The sequence below is a fragment of the Salvelinus sp. IW2-2015 genome, linkage group LG4p (genome assembly GCF_002910315.2).
Source record: "Salvelinus sp. IW2-2015 linkage group LG4p, ASM291031v2, whole genome shotgun sequence".
NCBI lineage: Eukaryota > Metazoa > Chordata > Actinopteri > Salmoniformes > Salmonidae > Salvelinus > Salvelinus sp. IW2-2015.
Genome location: NC_036841.1, coordinates 15,260,843 through 15,279,202, shown reverse-complemented (window position 1 = coordinate 15,279,202; position 18,360 = coordinate 15,260,843). Strand labels below are relative to the sequence as shown.

The 18,360-nt window shown below is 41.6% G+C and overlaps 2 protein-coding genes across 2 annotated transcripts; one reads left to right on the top strand and one right to left on the bottom strand.

Moving 5' to 3' along the window:
• The first annotated feature begins 623 nt into the window (after window positions 1-623).
• LOC111957707 (transcobalamin-1) lies at window positions 624-2,056 on the top strand. Its single transcript, XM_023978656.2, has 4 exons — window positions 624-733; window positions 820-964; window positions 1,240-1,379; window positions 1,740-2,056. Exons 1-4 carry the CDS (start codon window positions 661-663, stop codon window positions 1,799-1,801), a joined length of 420 nt encoding a protein of 139 aa, XP_023834424.1. The 5' UTR covers window positions 624-660; the 3' UTR covers window positions 1,802-2,056.
• Window positions 2,057-13,847: 11,791 nt separating this feature from the next.
• Window positions 13,848-16,546, bottom strand: LOC111960574 (uncharacterized). Its single transcript, XM_023982631.2, has 7 exons — window positions 16,426-16,546; window positions 16,193-16,325; window positions 15,940-16,079; window positions 15,605-15,724; window positions 15,367-15,508; window positions 14,963-15,102; window positions 13,848-14,735 (listed from the first exon to the last, which is right to left on the bottom strand). Exons 1-7 carry the CDS (start codon window positions 16,496-16,498, stop codon window positions 14,599-14,601), a joined length of 885 nt encoding a protein of 294 aa, XP_023838399.1. The 5' UTR covers window positions 16,499-16,546; the 3' UTR covers window positions 13,848-14,598.
• Between the last annotated feature and the right edge of the window lie 1,814 nt (window positions 16,547-18,360).

Genomic DNA, 18,360 nt, shown 5'->3' with positions numbered 1-18,360 from the left:
ACATTCCTTTATGTTGTCTGAAACTGAAGGTTTAATGTATCCTTTGTTCACAGGCCTTAGCCTTTTCAGGACCATAAGGAAGTTTTGGTTGGGGTCCCCACCCCACTTCGGGACCTTAGCTGTTGGGTTAGTCACTGCACAAGATTTTTATTTTGGTAGAGCTCTTTGAAAAAAAGGTGCGGTCTACAATATAAAAGCTCAGACACACTGGTAGGATTGTCAAATGTTTACCTGCCGACAAATGTTTGCACCTCTGAAAAGAGGAATTGGCACTCATTGGAAATGACAAGGAGTGGAATGTTAACTAAAGAGACTGGTACTCAGGCTACTATAGGCCGGTACAATCAGTAAACTATGAAAGTTGAATACAAGGTCATTGTGCGATAATCCAAGTTTACTTTTTAAAGTCCCCWGAAACAGTTGACGGATGGTGATACATACAAGATATGACACAAACTAAATGTTGAGTTTGGCAGTACAAAACGTACAGTACAAGCATGACGGCAAGAGAAATGAATGAAAATTACAATGAAAAATCAGATTATTTTCAGTCCAGCCAGCATGTTGCCTAGATAAAGAATATGCACTCACTAAAGGAGTGGTTACAAGTTTTAATATAAAAAGGAATGAGTGCATCACTGTACACTTCCAACTGAATACATGATGGGTTTAATCATGGCATTTTTTCTCTCTGCAGCTCTGCTGTTGCTGGTTCCTGGGATCCTGACTGAAAGTAATGTGGAATATATTTACATATTTGTAATGTTATCTTTATAACCTATACAGTGTAGTTAATTTTTAGTTACAATTTTATTACAGCGGAACATGGATCAAACCCCATCAATTTGACGATAGTCAACAGCATCTCCAATGCACCCAATGAGACCTACAGTGCTGACGTTGTGTTCAGAGGGATCCTAATCGGTGCCATGAGGAGACTGCAGCAGACCAATTCAGACTTCAAGTCAGTAGAAATGTAGATTCTATTGCTTGATTTCTAGAATAGCTCATTTATGCAATATCGATGATACAGTTTGAGCAATAGTTTCTATGCCAATTTACAGATAATGTTCTGTAGTTCTATGTGTCATTTATTGCATGGCAAGGTATGTCATTTTCATGTTTTCAATGTCTAAAGTAATGGTGGTATTCTTGCTTTTGGAATGGATAAGGTGTATTATAATTGGCAGATGGTGTGTCAAAGATTTTCTGTTATGTCAGTGATCATTGTTCTTCCAGGTTTACCTACACAGAGGACCCCAACTATGGTCCTTTCCTGGAGAGTGTGAATGGTGTAGCCGGGGACAATGCTGAGCACACTTATTGGGAGCTCCTTGTTCAGACTGGGAAAAGCGGACCTGTGATCAGACCTGACGTGGGTGAGTAATGATTTAGACTCTCGCTCTCTCACGCGCTCTAAAGGGGAAAAGCAAGCGTTATTTACAACAATCTATTTGTCACATTAATTGTGCACATACTGTAAACACAAAATGAGCACACTTATTGGGAGCTCCTTGTTCAGACTGTGAAGAATGGACCCGTGATCAGACCTGATGTGGGTGAGGAGGAGTAGTCTCACTCTCACAATGTTAAGACCGTGTTTAGAACTCTCACTCTCTCTCAGAGAGCAAAGCTATAGCATTAAGCGGAAAAGCTAGTGTTATTTACAATGTATTTGTCACATGGATTGTGCACATACTGTAAACACAAAATGACCTATTTGGACCTTGTTTTCACAGGTATTGGCTGTTACATCCCAGGACCAAATGACCGCATCATCCTGAATTTTACAAAATGGTGAACATTCAGAAGCGCCTGACTGATACTGTTTTATTTTAAAAAGTGCTGTTGTGCATTTTATTACATGTACCATAACAGGAAATAAGTATGGTAGTAATGGTCAATCTTAAGACTGTTTAGAATGAAAAATAGAGTTTCACCATGATATTGTTATATACCCAAACTACTGTAAAATAACATTCCATTTGTAATTACTGTGTAAAAGGTTAATAAAGGACAAGTAGCTATGGAGCACCACTTGTGCGGGGAAACAAAATGACTGCAACAGTGGTATCATTATACATGTACAGTGTACGTGTATACCTGTACGCGCGCACACAATCATTTCAGAAATGAACTGTATATATTATTTACACTCACGTGTGTGTGTGTGTGTGTGTGTGTGTGTGTGTGTGTGTGTGTGTGTGTGTGTGTGTGTGTGTGTGTGTGTGTATATATTTTCACTAAAAAAGTTGCTATCTAGAACCTAAAAGGGTTTTTCGTCTGTCCCCATAGTAGAACCCTTTTTGGTTCCATGTAGAAGCCTTTCTGCAGAGGGTTCTACATGGAAATGGAGCATGATTATTTGATAAAAGTTTGTTTTACAAAATGCACTTGGCAGTTTAAGGACTAGTAGTCCACTAAAGTTACAAGCTGAATTGCCTGTGACCTTGGCTGGTGGCTGGCAACACATACATAAAACACACATTTAAATATTATGTTTGACTGTTCAGTAAAGGGCTTAAAACATACCATACATGAGCTTAAATCAGTCTAATCAATCATTGACAGTGATTTCCCCATGTTATTTCCTGCACACCCACTCTATGGATTGTGCACCTTCTCTGTTGGAATGTCTACAGGTCTAATACAGTATAAAAATACCAAAGAGTAGAAGCATAGGCATACATTTCCAGCTGGTCCTGGAGACAAGATGTTTGATCAGGCCTCAGAGGTGGCATAACAAAAGCTTGCAAACACTGGTGCAATATCTGATAATGGAAACACAACAGGGATTTGTAGACAAGTGAAGCACACCATGGGGATACGACACCGACTGCTACTTCTCAAATACCTGGACCCACTGTGCTTTCTCTGCGCCATCACTGCCCCGCAGAAGAACTAGCCATGTCCAGCCGCCAGCGTCCAAGGACTACGAAATGTGTCTGGGTGACTACGACATGATGGGAGATTATGAAAAAGTGTTCTAGTGTTATAGATTGGGTTATCTCTACTGTTGCGGGACTTGTTCTGCTGCAAGGTCACATCACCAGTCTGGATAGACCAGACAGCCTAAAATAACAACCACACTCCAGACTGGTTGAAAACACCACCCCAGTCACCAGCCCCAACGGGACAGCCTTTTGACATAGCCGCGGGAAGTAGGTGTGCTGAGGGTGCTGCGGTACCCACTGAAAAATAATAGACATCTGTAGCACAGGCAAAAAAATAACAATCAGCATCTCTGCTTTGGCAAAAAAAAGTAGTTGTATAATTAAGAATCATATCTTGAAGGATACAATAGTTGGAATTGTAAGTTGTTGGCCTGTCCTTTTCTCTACAATCTTCATTCTAATGGAATCCATAAAGAACTAAACCTTGTGGTCAAACATTTATATCAATTTATGCAAAGTTATGGGCAAAGACTAAAAACTGGTCATCTAGATTTGTACCTGTAGACTTTCCATCACCACGAAAAAAAAAAAAAAGCACAATACCGTAATTGGGTACATTCAGACATCAAGTGGTTTATGATGATGCGATGTGATGATGTGGCTTATTTGGTAGAGCATGGTGCTTGCAACGCTAGGGTTGTGGGTTCAATTCCCCYGTGGAAAAATGTATGCACTGGAAAAAAGTTGCTCTTTATACGAGTGTCTACTAAAATGTAAGAGGAATTAATAGACCATTTCACTTTTCACATAGAAATAAGTTGCATTTCCAAAGTATTTCAAGAAACTGGAAAAGATATCAAGCAAATACTTTTTTATTCCACAAGTATTATCAGATTAAATGTTTTGTACAGATAATTATCAGACTGAAGTTACAAATGATGGTAAACACTCAAAAAGAAATACATTTAGTTAAACAACTTTCACAAAAGTAGTGCACTGGGCCTTTACTAGTCCTGTATATAGAGGTCAAATTTGCAAAACGTATTATATGTWAAAAAAAATAATAATAATCTAAACGTATGATATGTTACAAATTCTAGCTAGGTGGCTAATGTTAGCTAGCTGGCTAACGTTAGCTAAGCTAGGGGTTAAGGTTAGGGTTAAGTTTAGGAGTTAGGTTAAATGGGTATTCATACACATATGACAATATAGTAGATTGGATAATACTTTAATGTTAGATAGTGTGTTGGTCTTTTTTATAAACTGGGTGGTTCGGGCCCCGAATGCTGATTGGCTGACAGCTGTTTGCCAAAACATTTATTTCTACTGCTGTAATGACATTGGTAACCAGTTTATAATAGCAATAAGGCACCTCAGGGGTTTGTGGTATATGGCCAATATACCACGGCTAAGGGCTGTATCCAGGCACTCCACGTTGCCTCTTGCCGAAGAACAATCTTTGGTCATATACCACACCCAGTCGGACCTTACTGCTTAAGTATACACTTGAGAAGGAATTTGAACTCTAGTAACCTCAAGCTTCACCCAAAGTGAATACCGCATTCCACAATATTGCCTGCATCTAGCTTACCTAGGGTGTACTCATTAATCCAACAGTTGCAAATGAGAGTTTCTATTGGACAAATKAATGTATGTGTATCCCCGTTTCGTTCCGTTTGCTTCCTTCTAAGAAATGTTTTTCAACAGAGTTGGAGGAATGAATACACCCCTGATCACACTCAAACACAACTCACTTTCATATTGGGGTGTGCCGAGAAGTCGGACAAAACGAGTATCGTAACGGATATGGGCAATTTTCTGGATACGATGATGATCCGAGTATTTTTTGAAATATCTGTGATCGGAAGAAAAAGTATTTTCGGGTGCCAGCAAACATATTTGTCATGCCAGTCAGTCACAGAGTTTCTAAACCATACTGTACTGTCTTTGAGTCGTTGATGTGCGGTCTAAATAACTGCTGCTCTGATTGGATAGAGTGAAGCTGTATTTTACCATCCACTCGCTTCATAATTTCACCCGTTCACATTTCCGCTCATGTTTTCGGTCTGATCATTTAGGTTGCTGCTGCCTGCTACTATGATAAATCACATGGCGAGGATGTTTGCTATCAATGTGCATAGTATCTAACAAGTGGGTAAAGGTAGGGAAAACACATGAAACTAATGCGCATTCTGACTGAACCACGTTAGAAAGGATTACCTACACATACTGACCAGCTCATGTTATAGACAGAAGCATGCTACATGGCAGATCAATCCGAACGCATCTCTTGGCATGTCCATCCCACTCATTATCTCAGCCAATCATGGCTAGCGGGAAGGTTTCTGKCTTTTTCCATGACTTAACCAACTAGGTGTTAAGCGGAGCGACACAGGGGAACAGGGAGTACAGGAGGGGACTGAGCACGCACCCCTGAGAGCAGACCCAGATGAGGAAACAGGATGAATGAACCAAGAGAGAAATGGAGTGCATATCTGGGGAAGCTTGGATGAGTTGCAGAAAAACCAGATGTGGAGACTGAGATTGGAGTTAGCTGAGTAGAACAGGGTAAACAGGTCCTGAGTGGAATCCAAGGTMGTGGTGGTGAGTAAAATCCAGAGCAAKGTAGTTGGGTGGTGAGATGTGGAACGGGAGACAGGAGCCAGAGACAGACCGGTAAACTGCAATGAGAAGATAAACGGTGTCAGGCAGGGAAACAGGCACAGCAGAGTAACAGGATCTTGAATAATCATAAATGGCTAGAATCATGAACTGACTGAGCAAAGATTACGATCTGGCAGAGTGGAAGTGGCAGGACTGAGTTTTTGTAGAGKTCTTGATTAAGGAACGAGTTGCAGCTGGTAGGGATCTGCTCTGACTCCAGCACACCTGTCTCCAACCACACAATCACASAGAGAGAGAGAGAGAGTGTACAGGGGGAGTAACTGCAGGTCAAGAAGACACAGGATGAACACCAGAGGGCGTAGCAGGAGCAGATGTGACACTAGGCTTGTAATTGAACAGGTGCCACAGGTTAGTTGAGGTAATTGAGGTAATATGTACTGTACATGTAGGTAGAGTTAAAGTTACTATATATAGATAATAACCAGAGAGTAGCAGCATCGTAAAAGAGGGGGGGGGGGGGACAATGCAAATGGTCTGCGTAGCCATTTGACTAGCTGTTCAGGAGTCTTATGGCTTGGGGGTAGAGCCTTTTGGACCTAGACTTGGCGCTCCGGTACCGCTTGCCATGCGGGAGCATAGAGAACAGTCTATGACTAGGGTGGCTGGAGTCTTTGACAATATTTAGGGCCTTCCTCTGACACCGCCTAGTATAGAGGTCCTGGATGGCAGGAAGCTTGGCCCCAGTGATGTACTGGCCTGTACGCCCTACCCACTTTGGTGCCTTGCTGTCGGAGGCCAAGCAGTTGCCATACCGGACAGTGATGCAGCCAGTCAGGATGCTCTCGATGGTGCAGCTGTAGAACTTTTTGAGAATCTGAGGACCCATGAACAAATATTTTCAGTCTCCTGAGGGGGAATAGGCTTTGTCGTGCCCTCTTCACGACTGTCTTGGTGTGTTTGGACCATGATAGTTTGTTGGTGATGTGGACACCAGGGAACTTGAAGCTCTCCACCTGCTCCACTACAGCCCTGTCGATGAGAATGGGGTGTCCACAATCATCTCCTTTGTCTTCACCACATTGAGGGAGAGGTTGTTATCCTGGCACGACATGGCCAGGTCTCTGACCTCCTCCCTATATGCTGTCTCATCATTGTCGGTGATCAGGCATACCACTGTTGTGTCGTCGGCAAATGTTGATGTTGGAGTCGTGCCTGGCCATGCAGTCATGGGTGAACAGAGAGTACAGGAGGGGACTGAGCACGCACCCCTGAGGGGCCCCTGTGTTGAGGATCAGCTTGGCAGATGTGTTGTTACCTACCCTTACCATCTGGGGGTGGCCCGTCAGGAAGTCCAGGATCCAGTTGCAGAGAGAGGTGTTCAGTCCCAGGGTCCTTAGCTTAGTGATGAGTTTTCAGGGCACTATGGTGTTGAACGCTGAGCTGTAGTCAATGAATAACATTCTCACATAGGTGTTCCTTTTGTCCAGGTGGGAAAGGGCAGTGTGGAGTGCAATAGAGATTGCATCATCTGTGGATCTGTTGGGGAAGTATGAAAATTGGAGTGAGTCTAGGTTTTCTGGGATAATGGTGTTGATGTGAGCCATGACCAGCCTTTCAAAGCACTTCATGGCTACAGACGTGAGTGCTACGGGTCGGTAGTCATTTAGGCAGGTTACCTTACTGTTCTTGGGCACATGGACTATGGTGGTCTGCTTGAAACATGTTGGTATTACAGACTCAGTCAGGGACAGGTTGAAAATGTCAGTGAAGACACTTGCCAGTTCGTCAGCACATGCTCGGAGTACATGTCCTGGTAACCCGTCTGGCCCTGCGGCCTTGTGAATGTTGTCCTGTTTCATGGTCTTTTCTCACATCGGCTACGGAGAAAGTGATCACACATTCATCCGGAACAGCTGATGCTTTCATGCATGCTTCAATGTTGCTCGCCTCGAAGTGAGCATAGAAATAATATAGCTCGTCTGGTAGGCTCATGTCACTGGGCAGCTCGCGGCTGTGCTTCCCTTTGTAGTCTGTGATAGTTTGCCAGCCCTACCACATCCGACGAGCGTCGGAGCCTGTGTAGTACGATTCAATCTTAGTCCTGTATTGATGCTTTGCCTGTTTGATGGTTTGTCTGAGGGCATAGCGTGATTTCTTAGAAACGGCCGCGCTAGAGTCCCGCTATTTGAAAGCAGTAGCACTACCCTTTAGTTCAGTGCGGATGTTGCCTGTAATCTATGGCTTTTGGTTGGGGTATGTACATACAGTCGCTGTGAGGACGACGTCATCGATGCACTTATTGATGAAGCCAGTGACTGATGTGGTGTAGTCCTCAATGCCATCGGGAAGAATCCCGGAACATATTCCAGTCTGTGCTAGCAAAACAGTCCTGTAGCTTAGCATCTGCGTCATCTGACCACTTCTTTATTGACCGAGTCACTGGTGCTTCCTGCTTTAGTTTTTGCTTGTATGCAGGAATCAGGAGGAAACAATTATGGTCAGATTTGCTAAATGGAGGGTGAGGGAGAGCTTTGTACGCGTCTCTGTGTGTGGAGTAAAGGTGGTCTAGAGTTTYTTTTTCTCTCTGGTTGCACATTTAACATGCTGGTAGAAATGAGGTTAAAAGGATTTAAGTCCCCGGCCACTAGGAGCGCCGCCTCTGGATGAGCATTTTCCTGTTTGTTTATGGCTTTATACACCTCATTGAGTGCGGACTTAGTGCAAGCATCGGTTTGTGGTGGTTAATAGACAGCTATGAAAAATATAGATGAAAACTCTCTTGATAAATAGTCTRGTCTACAACTTATCATGAGTAACTCTACCTCAGGTGAGCAAAACCTCAAGACTTCCTTAATATTAGATTTTCTGCACCAGCTGTTGTTTACAAATATACACAGACCGCCACCCCTTGTCTTACCGGAGGCAGCGGTTCTATCTTGTCGATGTAGCGTAAATCCCGGCAGCTGTACAGTCTTGGCCAAAAGTTTTGAGAATGACACAAATATAAAATTTCCACAACGTTTGCTGCTTCAGTGTCTTTAGATATTTTTGTCAGATGTTACTATGGAATACTGAAGAATAATTACAAGCATTTCATAAGTGTCAAAGGCTTTTATTGACAATTACATGAAGTTGATGCAAAGAGTCAATATTTGCAGTGTTGACCCTTCTTTTTCAAGACCTCTGCAATTCGCCCTGACAAGCTGTCAATTAACTTCTGGGCCACATCCTGACTGATGAAAGCCCATTCTTGCATAATCAATGCTTGGAGCTTGTCAGAATTTGTGGGTTTTTGTTTGTCTACCTCTTGAGGATTGACCACAAGTTCTCAATGGGATTAAGGTCTGGGGATTTTCCTGGCCATGGACCCAAAATATCGATGTTTTGTTCCCCGAGCCACTTAGTTATAATTTTTTTGCCTTGTGGCAAGGTGCTCCATCATGCTGGAAAAGGCATTGTTCGTCACCAAACTGTTCCTGGATGGTTGGGAGAAGTTGCTCTCAGAGGATGTGTTGGTACCATTCTTTATTCATGGCTGTGTTCTTAGGCAAAATTGTGAGTGAGCCCACTCCCTTGGCTGAGAAGCAACCCCACACATGAATGGTCTCAGGATGCTTTACTGTTGGCACGACACAGGACTGATGGTAGTGCTCACTTTGTCTTCTCCGGACAAACTTTTTTCTGGATGCCCCAAACAATCGGAAAGGGGATTCATCAGAGAAAATGACTTTAACCCAGTCCTCAGCAGTCCAATCCCTGTACCTTTTGAAGAATATCAGTCTTTCCCTGATGTTTTTCCTGGAGAGAAGTGGCTTCTTTGCTGCCCTTCTTGACACCAGGCATCCTCCAAAAGTATTTGCCTCACTGTGCGTGCAGATGCACTCACACCTGCCTGCTGCCATTYCTGAGCAAGCTCTGTACTGGTGGTGCCCCGATCCCGCAGCTGAATCAACTTTAGGAGACGGTCCTGGCGCTTGCTGGACTTTCTTGGGCGCCCTGAAGCCTTCTTCACAACAATTGAACCGCTCTCTTGAAGTTCTTGATGATCCGATAAATGGTTGATTTAGGTGCAATCTTACTTGCAGCAATATCCTTGCCTGTGAAGCACTTTTTGTGCAAAGCAATGATGACGGCATGTGTTTCCTTGCAGCAACCATGGTTGACAGAGGAAGAACAATGATTCCAAGCACCACCCTCCTTTTGAAGCTTCCAGTCTGTTATTCAAATTCAATCAGCATGACAGAGTGGTTTCCAGCCTTGTCCTCGTCAACACTCACACCTGTGTTAACGAAAGAATCACTGACATGATGTCAGCTGGTCCTTTTGTGGCAGGGCTGAAATGCAGTGGACATGTTTTGGGGGGATTCAGTTCATTTGCATGGCAAAGAGGGACTTTGCAATTAAGTGCAATTCATCTGATCACTCTTCATAACATTCTGGAGTATATGCAAATTGCCATCATACAAACTGAGGCAGCAGACTTTGTGAAAATTAATATTTGTGTCATTCTCAATACTTTTGACCACGAATGTACTGTTTGGGATAGGGGGAAGCATGTTCATGTTCGGATGAAAAGCGTGCCCAGAGTAAACTTCCTGCTACTCAGGCCCAGAAGCTAATATATGCATATTAGTAGTAGATTTTGATAGAAAACACTCTGAAGTTTCCAAAACTGTTTGAATGATGTCTGTGAGTATAACAGAACTCATATGGCAGGTGAAAATCTGAGAACAATCCAACCAGGAAGTGGGAAATCTGAGGTTTGTAGTTTTTTTAAACTCATTGCCTTTCTAATAAACAGTGTCTATGGGGTCATATTGCACTTCCTAATGCTTCCATAGATGTCAACAGTCTTTAGAACCTTGTTTGAGGCTTCTACTGTGAAGGAGGAGAGAATGAGAGCTGTTTCACCCAGATGTCTGGCAGAGTGCCATGAGCTGGTCACGCGCATGGCCGTGAGAGCAACCTGCGTTCCATTGCATTTCTAAAGACAAAGGAATTCTCCGGTTGAAACATTATTGAAGATTTATGTTAAAAACATCGTAAAGATTGATTCTATACATCGTTTGACATGTTTCTACGAACTGTTATATAAGTTTTTGGACTTTTCGTCTGAACTTTCGCCTGGACTTGCCCGCGCCTCGTGAGTCTGGATTATGAAATAAACGCGCTAACAAAAAGGAGGTATTTGGACATAAAGGATGGACTTTATCGAACAAAACAAACATTTATTGTGGAACTCATCAAAGTTTATGATGAGTATTTCTGTAAATTGATGTGGCACTGAAAATTCGCCGGATGTTTTCGAGGCACAMCATTACTGACCATAACTCGCCAATGTAAACTGAGATTTTTGGATATAAATATGAACTTTATCGAACAAAACATAAATGTATTCTGTAACATGAAGTCCTATGACTTGGTGTATTGCACTTGTGAATGTATGAAAGTTAAATATTTCAAAAAAAGACTTTTGAATTTCGCGCTCTGCCTTTTCAGCGGATGTTGTCGCGGTAAGAAGTTTTTAACCATGTCATCGTTCAGCCACGACTCGGTGAAACATAAGATATTACAGTTTTTAATGCCCCTTTGGTAGGATATTTGTGATCGTAGCTCGTCTATTTTGTTATCCAATGATTGTACGTTGGCTAATAGGACTGATGGTAGAGGCAGATTACCCACTCACTATCAGATCCTTACAAGGCACCCCGACCTACGTCCCAGATATCTCCATCTCTTTCTCATGCGAATGATAGGGATGTGGGCCTTGTCGGGTGTCTGAAGTAAATCCTTTGCGTCCGACTCGTTAAAGAAAAAATCTTTGTCCAGTACGAGGTGAGTAATCACTGTCCTGATATCCAGAAGCTCTTTTTGGTCATAAGAGACGGTGGCAGAAACATTATATGCAAAATAAGTTACAAATAACACGTAAAAACACACTCAATAACACAATTGGTTAGGAGACCGTAAAACGGCAGCCATCTCCTCCGGCGCCATTAACACAACCCGTGGACGCGCAACATACACCTAGTTTCCTGAAAGGTGTCACGTATAAAGTGTGACTAGCTCATGACATTTAACTGTGGATGTACGGAGAAAATGCCCTCTTTTTTCTCTCTCACTCCTGTTGGCTCCCCCATGTGGGGGTCTGTGCTTTCTAATTGGCTCAAAGTCAAGTTGTTTGCCAGTGACGAACATTGCGATTCTACTAGTAGAAACGGCAGGTTCGTTGCCACTATGTCGGCACGCAGCAGGTATTGCTTTTGTTTCAGCATGAGAAGGAATGGCATCCCACTGTGATAAGTACCTATCGGCAGTCTATTGGCAGTGAGATTCTCTGGGTTTTATGCAGAAGGGTTCGTCAGCTATCCCCATACGAGAACCCTTTGAAGAACCCTTTTGGTTCCAGGTAGAACCCTTTTGAGTTCAATGCAGAACTCTTTCCACATAGGGTTCTACATGAAACCCAAAAGTGTTTTTACCTGGAACCGAAAAGGTTATCCTATGGGGACAGCCGACGAACCCCTTTGGAACCTTTTGTTCTAAGAGTGCATGATTCTCTATACCAATTAAGTCTGTCACGTGCACATGCCTCTCTGATGGCCTCCTGGGCACCTCCCAGGCACAATCTCCATACTTTAAAAAAGGTTTGGTGTGTTTACTTGCTAAATTCACTGTGTGAACTTGATCCACCCAACTACTCAGTTTGACGTCCAAATGAACATTCCTCCTGACATCGACAGTAAGCCGGGAAACCAGTGATACACAAGGAAGTTCGATAGTCTCTGACTTGTCTTTAGAAAGATATCAGATTTCGGATCTCTTTTCCCACAATATTTTCTTGTGTCAATATAACATTTTTTGAGACTGAAGTTTTGAAGGGGAAGTTCAGTATTTTACATACAGTAGATGGTTCCTCACCCTGACAGTAGTCTATGGGCCAGGAGAAACTGTAATCCATGGTTTTGACAATACAAACTTCATCTTACCTTTGCCTCTGCTAGCTAAAAATCAATGGAAGTGAAAGCGGCATGCGTGCAATTGTTTTTTAAATGTCATGGTCAGAAACTGAAATTAACTCAAATCAAGTCAATTATTTGGTTTGACATTACTTAATAGTGATTTGGCCTATTTATTTTGTTTACACTGCACACATCTCTACTAGGAGCCATCTTACATTTAGTTGTAAAGTACTGAATTTCACATTTATTGACAGTGCAAGTATATATTGTTCCTGATCCGTGTTTTTCTCTGCGTGTGCCCTCTTCTGTTGTGTAAGAGTGGAACCGGTCTAAAACAATGGAGCTTCTGTTGCAGTATAATGTCTGTGAATATTTTTGAAAACAAGAAAGGTTGATAGTGATTGTCTCATAGATCTCAGATTAATGTTCTCCATTCTCAGAATATTTTCTGGTGTCCATGCCCACAAATATGAATTGTTCTATGAGTACAACCTAATTACCTTGAACTGAAAATATACTTTTTGGGCAGGTTCAGGGGGTTAACTACCTTCAGTAATTGTATGTCTAGTTAAATATATTCATTTGATTCCTAGTTCTTCATTTAACATTTGTTTTACAGTCTTCAAAGATGTGTTTTCATTTAATTCATCCTTATCTTCCATCTTCATTCTTCTTAGTCTTTACCAAGAAAGAATAAGGAACCAGTGGTGTAAAGTACTTAAGGAAAAATACTTTAAAATAGTACTTAAGTCGTTTTTGGGGTTATCTGTACTTTACTGTACTAATCATATTTTTGACAACTTTTACTTTTACTTCACTACATTCCTAAAGAAAATAATGTATTTTTTTGTATGCCATACATTCCTGACACACAAAAGTACTCTTTACATTTTGAATGCTTAGCAGGACAGCAAAATAGTCCAATTCATACACTTATCAAGAGAACATCCCTGGTCATCCCTAGTTCCTCTGATCTGACAGACTCACTAAACACAAATGCTTCGTTTGTAAATGATGTCTGAGTTTTGGAGTGTGCCCCTGGCTATCCGTAAATAAAAATACAAGAACATGGTGCCATCTGGTTGCTTAATATAAGGAATTTCAAATAATTGATACTTTTACTTTCACTTTTAATACTTAAGTATATTTAAAACCAAATACTTTTAGACTTTTACTCAAGTAGTATTTTACTCTGTGACTCACTTTTACTTGAGTCATTTTCTTTTAAGGTATCTTTACTTTTACTCAAGTTTGACAATTGCATGCTTTTTCCAACACTACAAGGAACACATGCCTTTGCAGCGTATTTGCTATGATGTCAGGGTAAAGCTTCATGAAATTAAATGTAATTCAAACAATGAGAGAATTATTTCATGAGCATATTTTTTTAATTGAATGACAAATTGTAAAACAAACTGTGGCACATTTTCAAATCACAAAACAGTATTGATCAGGAGCTACTGTCTGTTCCAACATGATCACAGAATAACTTTTACACTGATTGAAAATCACTATCACAGAAAATAACAAAAACCCACATATTTATCTGCCAATTTAGATGTATTATTAAGCAAGTGAACTTCCCTGCTAATGAGTTAGTAAGTGACTTAGGGTTAGGTATGGGGTTAATTAGTGACTTAAGGTGTGGTATGGTAGTGTAACGGCTGTCTTCGGGTAAAAGAGAGGAGGACCAAAATGCAGCGCGATGATAATCCATATTTAATGGGAAATACTTAAACGACGAACAAAAACAACAAACTGACAGAAGGAACCAAAACCGCTACAGTCCTGAACATGGGAACACAGAACAGATGAACACACGAACAGGAACAACCACCCACAAACAAACAGTGAAAACAAGCTACCTTAATATGGTTCCCAATCAGAGACAATGACAAACACCTGCCTCTGATTGAGAACCATATTAGGCCAAACAACAAACCCAACATAGAAACACAAAACATAGAATGCCCACCCAGCTCACGTCCTGACCAACTAAACAAAGACTAAACAAAGGAAATAAGGTCAGGAACGTGACAGGTAGTGACGAAGGTATGGGGTTAGTTAGTGTTTTAGGGTTATGTATGGTAGTCACTGAGGCAAGGGTTAAGCTTAGATCAGAAAACAAAAAACAAACACACCAAAAACAACAACACACCAGGATTCGTACCACTGCCACTCGCGGAGTTTGTGGTGAACATTGTAAAATTCAGGATGATGCGGTCATTTTGTTTTGGGATGTAGCAGCCAATACCTGCAGAAAAAATATCCAAATAGGACAATGTGTGAGTAACTATACAGTATGTGCAACATTTTGGTGACAGTTGTTATATTTTATGAATGTAAATGATTGAAAATAACTCCTGCGTGCTTTTTTCCCTCACTGTATTTCTCTAGGTTTGCAGAGAGAGAAAGATGGAGACAGAGAGACGGTCCGACTGATCGTATTGACCGACCAAAAGACATTCCATCACTACTCACCCACATCAGGTCTGATTGTGGTCCCATTCCCCCCAGTCTGAACCAGGAGCTCCCAGAAGGTTTTCTCAGTAAGGTTCCCAGCCACACCATTCACACTCACCAGGAAGGGGCCATAGTTGGGGTCCTCTGTATAGGTGAAACTGCAAAAACAGAATAATGAATTTATTTGAATTTGAGTCATTGTGAAATGCCAGAATACCACAATTATGTTTGACAGTGAACAAGGTGGAAAATGCAGTATCACCCCATGCCATGCAATGAATGACACCTTGCACTACATAACATTGTCTGTTCATGGTCACTGAAAGGTTCTACACAATTGCTCAAACTGTAAGGATTTGAACGCACATCTAACAATCTACAGCATCTGACAATGACACAATGGAAGCTAATAATCTACTAACTTGAATCCTGAATTGATCTGCAGTCTCCTCATGGCACCGATAAGGACCCCTCTGAATGCAATGTCAGTACTGTAGGTCTTGTTGGTTGTGTTTGAGATGTTGTTGACTACCACCAGCTCAATGGAATCTAGTCTGGAAGTGTCTGTTGAAAAACAATGTTGCCTGCAATGTCAATACTGTGCTGATGACATTGCAAAGAGGTGAACATGTTCTAGAAGTAAAAAAAATGCTACATTACTTCCTGCTGTCAGGTTCCCAGGATTCGAACTGTTGCCACTCACGGAGTGCGAGCCCGAGTTGAACACAGTAAATCTTAGGATGATGCGGTCATTTGGTTCAGGGATGTAACAGCCAATACCTGCATAAATAATGTCCAAATAGGTCAGTGTGTGAGTAGTTAAACTGTACAGTATGTGCAACACTTGTGTGACAGAAGTGTTGTTAAATTTTATGAATGTCATTGTAAATAACATGCATGCTTTTTCCCTAATTTACATCGGGGGATTTGCCCCTCAGCAAATAAACCACAAAAAAATGAGAGAGAGAGAGAAGAGGCWTTCCATCCATACTCACCCACATCAGGTCTGATCGTGGTCCCATTCCCCCCAGTCTGAACAAGGAGCTCCCAGAAAGTGTTTTCAGTATTGTTCCCGGCTACACCATTCACACTCACCAGGAAGGGACCATAGTTGCGGTCCTCTGTGTAGGTGAAACTGCAAAAWCAACAGTGCTCACCAATGACACCTGACTACATAACATAAATTCACTGACACACCAACAGCCGAGAATATAACAATGAGCCAATTTAACTTAATAATCTACTAACTTGAATCCTGCACTGGTCCCCTGCAGCCTCCTCATGGCACCGATAAGGACTCCTCTGAATGCGACATCAGTACTGTAGGTCTGATTGGGTGTGTTTGAGATGCTGTTGACCACCACCAACTCAATGGAAGACTCTGTTGTAATTGTAATTTACAATATCAACTATACTGTAGTGTATAGGTGATAGAGATGACAGTACAAAGAGGTAAAGTAAATAAATACATTCTACATTACTTTCAGTCAGGATCCCGGGAACCAGCAACAGCAGAGCTGCRGAGAGAAAARATGCCATGATTAAACYCATCATGTATTCAGGTTCAGTTGGAAGTGTCCAGTACTCATTTCATACATKACTTTTTATGTTGAACCAGTAGCCACTCCTTATCTGGAGAAATACATTTCCTCTTCCCTTTCTCTCAAGCTATTGTGTAATGTATGTGTAACACATGTTTTGAACTGCCATGTGGCATGAGTGTCAATCTGTTTACAAGTGCTATCATGCCAAMTCATTGTCACGCATTGTAATGTCAAACACTCAATTGTGAGATGCCTGTAGAGCAGGGCTGKCCAACCCTCTTCCTGGASATCTACGGTCCTGTGGGTTTTCAGTCCAACCCTAATTTAACACACCTGATTCTATGAATTAGCTGCTCAACAAGATCTTAACTAGATGAATCAGATAGGCTAAATAAGGGTTGGACCGAAAACYTACAGGACAGTAGATCTCCAGGAAGAGGGTTGGGCAGCCCTGCTGTAGAGGATCTTTAGTTGCACTGTTCACCCACCAGGGGTCACCATTAAGTAATTATTTAGATTGGGGGCCACAAAAATTAAGGGAAAGCACAGTATATAAGGACATGCTTACAAACCAATCGAGATACACTCAATAATATATTTTAAATGAGGAAATTGAACCTGTTGATTAAATAAAATATATGAACAATGTCAAACCTAACCTACCTGGATTAACTACCTTTAATTAAGGTAGTTAATCCATCCAAACAAGGCACTAGCCCGAAAAACCCATTCCAAGCCAAACCTTCATATCATGACCGCTAACTGTTACACACAGCCTACATCGTTGTCACCATATAAGCTAACTTCAAGTCAACATAGCTACTAGAACGAACGTGTTAGTAAACCACTACAATCACACCCTTACAAAAAGTTTTGAAGCTGCAGTAAAAGTGTAGTATCTGCAGTTGACTATGATATTTTGGGCGCAGAGATTGCAGAATAACTGCAGTGTACTGCAGGCGAACAGCATTTATACTGCACTGTAACTGCAGTTACACTGCAAAATTACTGCAGTAAAAAAAGTGTTATTTTGGACGTAGTATTTGCAGCATAAGTTGTCATTCATGTAACTWCTGTGTAAGTCTATGGAAGGGGGTGACAACCACGAGCTTCCTCRCTTTTGTATTGAAGTCAATGCACCAAGAGGATGGAAACTAGCCGTCCTCCAGCTACACCATGGTGCTACCCTACAGAGTGCTGCTGAGGCTACTGTAGATCTTCATTGCAAAACATTGTGTTTTAATTATTTGGTGAAATGTGAATATATTTATTGTAGTTTTATCTAAAAATAATAACTTTTTAAATGTTTCACTATTTTTATTTTTATGGAATTCACTGAGGAGGATGGTCCTCCCCTTCCTCTTCTGAGGAGCCTYCACTGCTGTATAGTATTATTATTCTGTTCATATGGCTCTGGCTATGTGCAGTATAGGGTATATGGATCTAAGTCTCTCATAGAATAGTTTTAAGTTAAGGAAACACAGTACATATATAGGTCAGTTGAGTGAACTATCTGTTATGTGGAGTGTCTGTACCTGTCCAGTCGGTTTATTTTTCTTGATTAGTCTGCAGATCAATTCCCTCCTCTCATCCCGCCACTCGCTTCTCACTAATCGCTAATCTTCATCTGCTCTCTCTTTCTGCTCTGTCTTTGAACATCTCAGGCCCTCTTCACACAATCACGCAACCCCCACCCCCCCCTCCAGGTTCTGTCTTACATTCTCCAGTCTTTTTTTTTCTTTTTTTCAGCTCCAGCATGGCGTCCATGTATGGTTCCTTGTCTTTCTTTTTCTCCTCATTCAGTCTCGCCTCTCCTTCCTAATCTCTCTCACTCTCTCATTTTCTCCCTCCACCTTCTCTCATCTCTTCTTT